Source organism: Natrix helvetica (assembly GCF_964273705.1).
Source record: "Natrix helvetica genome assembly, chromosome: Z".
Taxonomy (NCBI): Eukaryota; Metazoa; Chordata; class Lepidosauria; order Squamata; family Natricidae; genus Natrix; species Natrix helvetica.
The window spans coordinates 33743083-33751441 of NC_138554.1; the positions used below are offsets into that span (position 1 = coordinate 33743083).

An 8359-nucleotide genomic window follows, 5' to 3' on the forward strand; every position below is an offset into this window, starting at 1 on the left:
CGCTTCTTTGAGTGAGGGGTCCTTGAAAGAGGCGGTGGTGAGGCCACTACTCAAGAAGCCTTCCCTGTATCCAGCTATGTTAACCAACTATCATCCTGTCTCCAACCTTTGCTTTTTGGCAAAGGTTGTAGAGAGTGTGGTGGCGCAACAGTTCCCACGCCACTTGGAGGAAATTGATTATCTAGACCCGCGCCAGTCCGGTTTCCGGCCCGGTCACAGCACAGAGACGGCCTTGGTCGCGTTGGTGGATGATCTCTGGAGGGCCAGGGATGGGGGTTGCTCCTCCATCCTGGTCCTATTAGATCTCTCAGCTGCTTTCAATACCATCGACCATGGTATCCTATTGCATCATCTGGAAGGGCTTGGGGTGAGGGGCACCGTTCTGTGGTGGTTCTCCTCCTACCTCTCCGGCTGGACACAATTCGTGCTGGCAGGGGAGCAGAGGTTGACCCTGAGGCCACTCACTTGTGGGGTGCCACAGGGGTCGGTCCTCTCGCCTCTCCTGTTCAACATGTATATGAAGCCACTGGGTGAGATCATTCGTGGTTTTGGGGTTGAGTATCATCTGTACGCTGATGATACTCAGCTGTACATCTCCACCCCAAACCACCCCAACGATGCCGTCGAAGTGATGTCCCGGTGGCTGGAGGCCGTACAGGTCTGGATGGTAAGCAACAGACTCAAACTCAACCCGTCCAAGACGGAGTGGCTGTGGTTACCGGCACCCTGGTTCAACCAGTGGGTTCCATCATTAGGGGTGAACAGCTGGCCCCCGTGGAACGGGCGCGCAATTTGGGCATCCTCCTGGATGCCTGGCTGTCGATGGATGACCATGTGTCAGCCGTGGCAAGGGGGGTGTTCCACCAGGTTTCCCTGGTGCGCCAATTGCATCCCCTATTGGACCGGGACGCCCTTCACACAGTCACTCACGCGCTTGTGGTGTCCCGACTGGACTATTGCAATGCTCTCTACATGGGGCTCCCCTTGAGATGCACCCGAAGGCTGCAGCTGGTCCAGAATGCGGCCACGCGGGCAATCATGGGTAGTACCAGGTACTCACATATAACACCTCTCCTGCGCAAGCTGCACTGGCTACCTGTGGCTTTTCAGGTGCGTTTCAAGGTGTTAACTATCACCTTTAAAGCGCTCCATGGCACAGGACCTAGCTATCTGCGGGATCGCATCCTACCCCACACATCCCTGCGACCAATTCGCTCTCACAGAGAGGGACTCCTCCGGGTGCCATCCACTAAGCAATGCCAGCGGGCGGCGCCCAGGAGTAGGGCCTTCTCTGTGATGGGCCCGACCCTCTGGAATGACCTCCCCCCCCGACATCAGAACTACCACCGATCTCCGCTCCTTCCGCAAGAAACTCAAGACCCACCTGTTCCAATTAGCTGGCCTGGCCCAATCGTAGTTTCAATCTTCAATCCTCCTGGCCGGTATTTTAAATTTTTAGGGGTAGACTTTTAAGCTGTTTTTAATTTTTAGTATTATTGTACAGACTCTATATTTAATTCGTTTTTAAGGGTATCTAATATATTTTTATTGTGTATATGGTTTTTTAGCTCTGTCTGTACACCGCCCCGAGTCCCTTCGGGGAGTGGGGGCGGTCTATAAATTCAATAAATAATAATAATAATAAAAGCCACTTTTGTAAGGATATAAATGCTTCTATTTTTTAGAAAATGCTGTTCAAAGTGCTCTAATGCTTAGCTTCATGTTGCATAACAGAATAATTTCTATACATACATACATACATACATACATACATACATACATACATACATACATACATACATACATATATATATATATATATATATATATATATATATATATATATATATATTCCATGGGATTTCTATCTTTCCAATTGTAATTTATTTAAATTAAAAGGCATGATTTATGTTTTTAATTGAATTTATCTTTTTATTGCATATTTCTGAAAGATATTTAAAGCTAGTGGGATCAAATAAATAAATGAATGAATAAAAAAAAGAATGTTATATTGTAACTATTTTTATTTCCTTCATTACTTAAAAAATATACCAAACAGAATACTGATGATTCTGACACACTGTACATCTGTAGCTTCAATAAACTTGGTAAGATTGCATATTAAGAATTCCTTTCAAAAGTAAAGGAGAAAATGAAGATGCTCAGGATAATTTTAAAAAGTATCCCTCAGTTAAACACCATTCCTTATGATGAACAAAGTATTATGATGGAATAAAAAGGGGGGCATGTACATTTTAAAGTGTTTTTTTTAAAGAATAACTAAATTTTGGAATTTCAGAAATTAGATAAGAAGTGTCTCTCCATCAGAGATGGGTTGTTCCACATTCAGCACAAATTGGCACAAATTATGGCAGTGGTGGGAGGCTCCACCACTTGCTCAGATGCTTCTGTGAATGTGCAGAAGTGTTGTGTGCGAGCACGACCAAACCGGTAGTGCTGGGAATTGCAACCCAACTCGAATCTACATATGTGTTAATATGTACAATCAATGCTATTTGGGAGCTAGAGGGATGGAACCTCATACAATCTAGGAATTCTCCAAATTTCTTCATGAAATATAGGTTCATGGGGCTTGTCTGATATTGTCCTCACTTGAAGACAGGGAACAGTTGACTGATATTTTAAAGCAATATTTTAGATCATTTTAATTTCTTTGATTTTTTTTTTAAGAATGTACTTTTTTACAATCTTACTTTCTGTTGATCACTGAGGATCAGAACATTCCGTAGGTAGCAAAATAGCAGACAGCATATTTCAGGGCAGAAGCTTACTTTGGGACTTAATGAATCTTGGTTTCTACTTGTTTCTACATATGGAATATATAGTTCTTACACAGAGAGAAGGAGAGAGAGAGGGAGAGGAGGGAGGGAAAGAGAGAGAGAAAGACTTGATTCAAGGGATTAAAAAGAACTTTATTAATGAAATCTTTCAAGGAAGTAAAATAAGGAAATAATGCAGTTAGTAAGGCCTGGTACAAAAATGCCATCATATAAATTTTAAGTCTTGAGTTTGTTTGTTTGCCACTCATCTCACTCTGGAGCGACTCAGCATAATACAATACAATATAATCCCATTCTGATGTATATATAATCTTACCACTTCAGACAGCAACTATTGAAGGAGAGAAGGAGGCTGATGTCACAATCTCATCCCTTCCTATTTTGGGTTGGTGGCTTTCATGTATTAACCTATGACATTTTTTGTTCTTAAGGTGGTATGTGCAAGAATATTCCATGTTCTGTCTATAGGCAGAGATAACTGGAAAACCTCTTTGGAATGTTATAATATAGGATTAGTGAAGGGAATTCTTGTCTTTTGAACTCTTGGCTAGAACCACATTGACTCCTCTAAGTCATTGTTGAAATTTGATGTCTGTGGTTCTTGCCTTGACTTATACACATATTATTTCATGCATCCCTAGTCCTTATTACTATATCAAATAATACTTCCAAGCATCATTGGCTTATACTTGTATATTTCCTGTATATTTTTTTCTTGAAAATGAAAAGACATTCATTTAAATGCCTGCTGAAATAATAAATGAAATTATTGTTGAATAATTGGCTTCACAAATTATATGCATAATTAAATTCAGCAAATGTATTCCCTCACAACCAAACAAGTATGATTGGTTTATTGGGTGGTTACTTTTTTTCCCTAATGGCAAGAAATGAAGTTTTATTAGGGAAACATATTTTGTAAAGCTGAAAATCATTCAAGATACTTTCCATAAGGAAGGTTGAATATTTGTATCCCTTCTAATTACACCGTGTTGTTTTCTTTGACTCTTGGGCAAATTTGTCTTCAGTTATAATTTCCTCTTACTTAGTGGCAAAGATGTTTCATTAAGGTATGGATTATCTAGATATTTAACTTAGACTCAAAATGTTACTCAGGACAAATGTTTGACAAATTCTTGTCCCCTTCAAAATAAAATACAAGAGCCTATTTCTTGCGGCAGGCAAATATATGATAAATATGCCTAAAGAACAGAACAAGAATAACAAAAGAAGAGAAGCAAATATTTGTTATGATATGTGAAGACCTAACGTATATTAATCCAGATGGCATGGTAGTAGCTGTATGATATAATTATTGTTTTGACAACACAGGATTTTTGAAGAATTTTTGATAGCCATCTCAACTTTCTTGATCAACAAAGTCATTGCCAGGAAAGAAATATTTTGAAAGGTTCTGCAGAAATTTTATTCACCAGTTTCTATTGTTGGCTAAAAAATGCAATATTGCAGAAGAAGCATTTTATAGATTGCTGGATGGATGGATGGATTTCCTACCTTTATAGCATTTTTATAAATAATTCAAGGCAGCAGACATATCTAATATTCGTTCTGCCTCCTATTTTCCCCACAATGTAAAAATCTATGTTCTAAAGCAAATAACACAGTATACCTGCAGTGAGTCTACTCTCAGCATTAGTAGTTTGCTATCTTTTTAGATATGCATTCATGCCGACAAAACAAAAAGCAAAACCATGCATACCTCAGTTGGCAAGGGACTGAAGTTGTGTGTGTTAGTTTCACACATTAGTTAGTTGTAATATGAAACCATTATTGGAGAAGGATGGTGTCAGGTATTACATATTAAATGGGAATCTTTAAAGTAATTCAGGATGACTCTGGGAAAAAGAAGCATGGAAATGGGATTAACAGCTGGTAGCTTTCATTGGATGCCAACAAAATTCTATGGCATAATCCTGTACGACAGGTTCAAAATCTCTTGCATGTTGTAATTAATCTCTAGCCTTTCATGATATCTAAATAAATTCTCAATATTTCCATGATTTTGTTTGGTTCTTTAAGAACATGGTCTTTTTTTTTTTCAATGACTACTCACAATGTTTCTCACTGATTTATTTTTATCAGCAGAATAGCATCTTGCTAGGATAAAAAAATGATGATTGAACAAAAAAGCAAAGAACCACTGATGATCACTAAAGACACATCTTAATTAATAAATAATTTCAGAATCTAGAAACCTAGGAGACCATGATCAAAAAATAACAAAATCCAGGAGTGTTGACCCAGAAACAATTAGTATAAATTAAAAGTATTGTGTTGAGGGCATTTTTCTCCTTCCATAGTCACCAAAATCATTCTCTTTCTGCACAATGGCAGAGGCAAACACATACTTTTTAAAGGCATGTTTAGGATGACTCCATCATTTTTGCTATTGTAGATCTGTCATTGTAGCACCAGCAGCAAAATTGTGTTTGTCTTTATCTGTGTCCTATCATTCTGTCACTATCATGCTCAGAAGGGGGATGCAGTTAAAATAGGTGAGGTTTTTTTATCGATAGGTGAGATATTTATCTGTAGTTAACATCTTGTGTTTTGCTTTTTCTTTCTTTTTTAGTTATGGAAAACCAAACAGAAGTAAACAAATTCATCTTAATGGGTTTGACCAGTTACTCCAATTTTCAGTATTTTCTATTTACAATCTTCCTGCTTTTGTATCTGGCTACATTAGTATGGAATGGTGCTATTATTGTTATCCTTTTGTCTGTACCACACCTTCACAGTCCCATGTATTTTTTCCTTGGAAACCTTTCCTGCCTTGATATTTTCTTTTCAACAGTCACTGTACCAAACATGCTAGCTGGATTCCTTTCAAAGCATCATACAATATCCTTCAAGGGCTGCATAGTCCAGCTGCACTTTTTTCATTTCTTGGGAAGTAGTGAAGTCATTCTCCTTGGAATCATGGCTTATGACCGCTATGTTGCAATATGCAATCCTCTGCGGTACACGGTCATCATGAGAAAAGAGGTTTGTCTCCTAATGGCAACAGCTGCCTGGTGCACTGGATTTTTCCATGCTTTGATGCATGCAATGGCGACTACTCACCTCCACTTTTGTGGATCAAATCACATTGAACACTTTTTCTGTGACATCAAGCCTTTGTTGAAACTGGCCTGTGGTAGCACATACCTCAATCTTATGCTCCTCAGTATTGTGACCACTTGTATTGTTATGGGTCCTTTTATTTTCATACTACTCTCCTACCTCTATATTATTACTTTTCTTCTTGTGAAGGTTAAGACCCAAAGTGGTTGGCAAAAAGCCTTCTCTACCTGTGGATCTCACCTAACTGTGGTGGCTTTACTTTATGTTCCTGTATTGTTTAATTATATGATTCCAACTGTGGGTAATTCATCAAAACGGGATATGATAATAACTCTCATATATAGTGCAATTACCCCAGTTTTAAACCCACTTATTTATACACTGAGAAATCAGGAGGTTAAACTAACAATGAAGAAAATGTGGAGACAAAACAACCTATTTTTAGAGTAATGGAAATTTTAGAAAGATGTTGCAACTATGATGGTTCAGAATCACAATACTGTCATTTCCCAAGCTTCTATTTTTCAAATAAGATCTTTTGATTATTTGAAAATCCTAAGGAATATAAGATTCTCACAAACCTCATTTCTTAACCATTTTTATATAATTAACCTACAGAAAAAGAGATTTTCTGAGGATAAAAATTTCACTTGCTGAATTATTTTTTCTGAATTAAAAAAAACCAAAGGGGAAAAAAACCAAAGACTTAAAAACATTTGTCAAAAAAGCTTAAATATTTCTTTATTTTAACAGAGAATCAGAATAATTGTATAGGCAAAAAAGCAGTGGAAAGTCGGCAGGGGAGCATCAGAAATATTCTTTACTGTCCACACACACACATGTACATGTTTAGGATTTAGGAGTCTTTATTGAAGATTCTAATTTTGAATTAATATTACCCAGAAATTCCCTTCACCAGCAAACAAAAAACCTGCAATGAGTTCAAGGCTAGGGAAGGCAAGGCAAGTCCATGAAACCAGGAGAAGTCCCCAAATCCAAGGCAAGTTCAGACAAAGGGTAAGTCCAAGAAGCAAAGCCAAGTCCACAATGTCAAAATAAATCTATGAGTCATAGACAAATATAGAATCCATGAAACACTATCTGAAGTCCAAGATAAGAATCACAAGTATAGGAGCACACAGAGCCAGAAAACTGACATTCTGTCAGCATTGTTCCCCGCCTTCCATTGTGCTAAATAGCCAGCTCCATTAAGAGGGAGGGCACAAGGTTTCTGCCTCACAAATAGCCACTATGCTTGCCACTATGCTTGCCTTTTCTTTGCCCTGATCTGTGCTCCCAGATCAGGTAGAGAAGGCAGTTCCTCTTCCTTGTTGCAGACCAGCTGCAGCTGTTTTCTCAGTGCATCCAAAGCCTCAGGGCTGTCCTGTTATAACTGTTCTTCAACTATCCCACTCTCAGCCAGCTGCTCCTCTGATTGCTTTCCCTGCAGCTGCTCCACCTCACTTGGATCACAGCCCCAGCATTGGAGCCTTTGGCTCCATTACCTCCTGATGTGCCAGGGATCAGTTCATCCTCCTAAGAACTAACATCCAGAGAGTCATGTGGTGAAGTGGCCTGGGTCATCCATCCTTCCTTCCTTCCTTCCTTCCTTCCTTCCTTCCTTCCTTCCTTCCTTCCTTCCTTCTTTCCTTCCTCCCTCTCTCCCTCCCTCCCTCCCTCCCTCCCTTCCCTGCCAGTTTCCCCATTTATTTTTTGAGGGAAGCTTGCAGGAAGAAATTCAGTGGGGAAACAAGCAAGATTGTAAGTAGCTGCTGACTTGTGGGAAAAGGAGAAAGGAGGCACAATCAGGTATAAGTTCAGAATTGTGCATTGGGGTGTGCAAGAAGTGGTGCATGGGAAGAAGTATGGGTGAAATGTTATCCCCTCTCACAACCCATTCAGTAGCCACCCAACCCATGCAGTGTCTCTGGTAATTTTATTTCTGATTAGACTCCCCTTATGGATTTTGTATATATCATAAAAATGAGTTTATGATTCATGATTTTTATGATTGAGCAGGGTAGATTATAGATCAGGGTCAAAGTCACCTCATCATGGCAGCGTCATGTGATGTATCAGACTTTTCCACTCTTTTTTAAATCAGGAATGGGCATGGCAGTATGTGACTCATCTGGCCACCGAGCAAGGAATTTGAAACCCTGTTATAGACTGAAGATAATTAAGTTGTAAATATAGAGTAAGAGGTAAATTTATTGTTGTACTTATAACAGCTGTAAAGATCATCAGAAGCTACTTCTATATTTTTTCTTTCATTTCTGTTTCTTTTTTCCTTATTTTTTTATTTATTTATTCAATTTGCATTCCCAAACCAAAGAAATTCCTAATTAGTTTTAAGTCAACAGTTTTCAGAAGTAAAAACAAACAAACAAACAAAAAAAACCTGGATCGACATCATTAAAAAGATGGAAATAATGTAGTAGAGGGTAAATGACAGGTATATAAAATATCAAGAA

The 8359-nt window shown here is 38.8% G+C and overlaps 1 protein-coding gene across 1 annotated transcript; it reads left to right on the forward strand.

The window, feature by feature from the left end:
- Window positions 1-5396: 5396 nt before the first annotated feature.
- On the forward strand, window positions 5397-6335 carry LOC309381774 (olfactory receptor 12D1-like; the record flags this gene model as incomplete). The annotated part of the gene is made up of 1 exon (XM_081933061.1): window positions 5397-6335. The coding sequence occupies one exon, from the start codon at window positions 5397-5399 to the stop codon at window positions 6333-6335; it is 939 nt and encodes a 312-aa protein (XP_081789187.1).
- Window positions 6336-8359: the final 2024 nt, after the last annotated feature.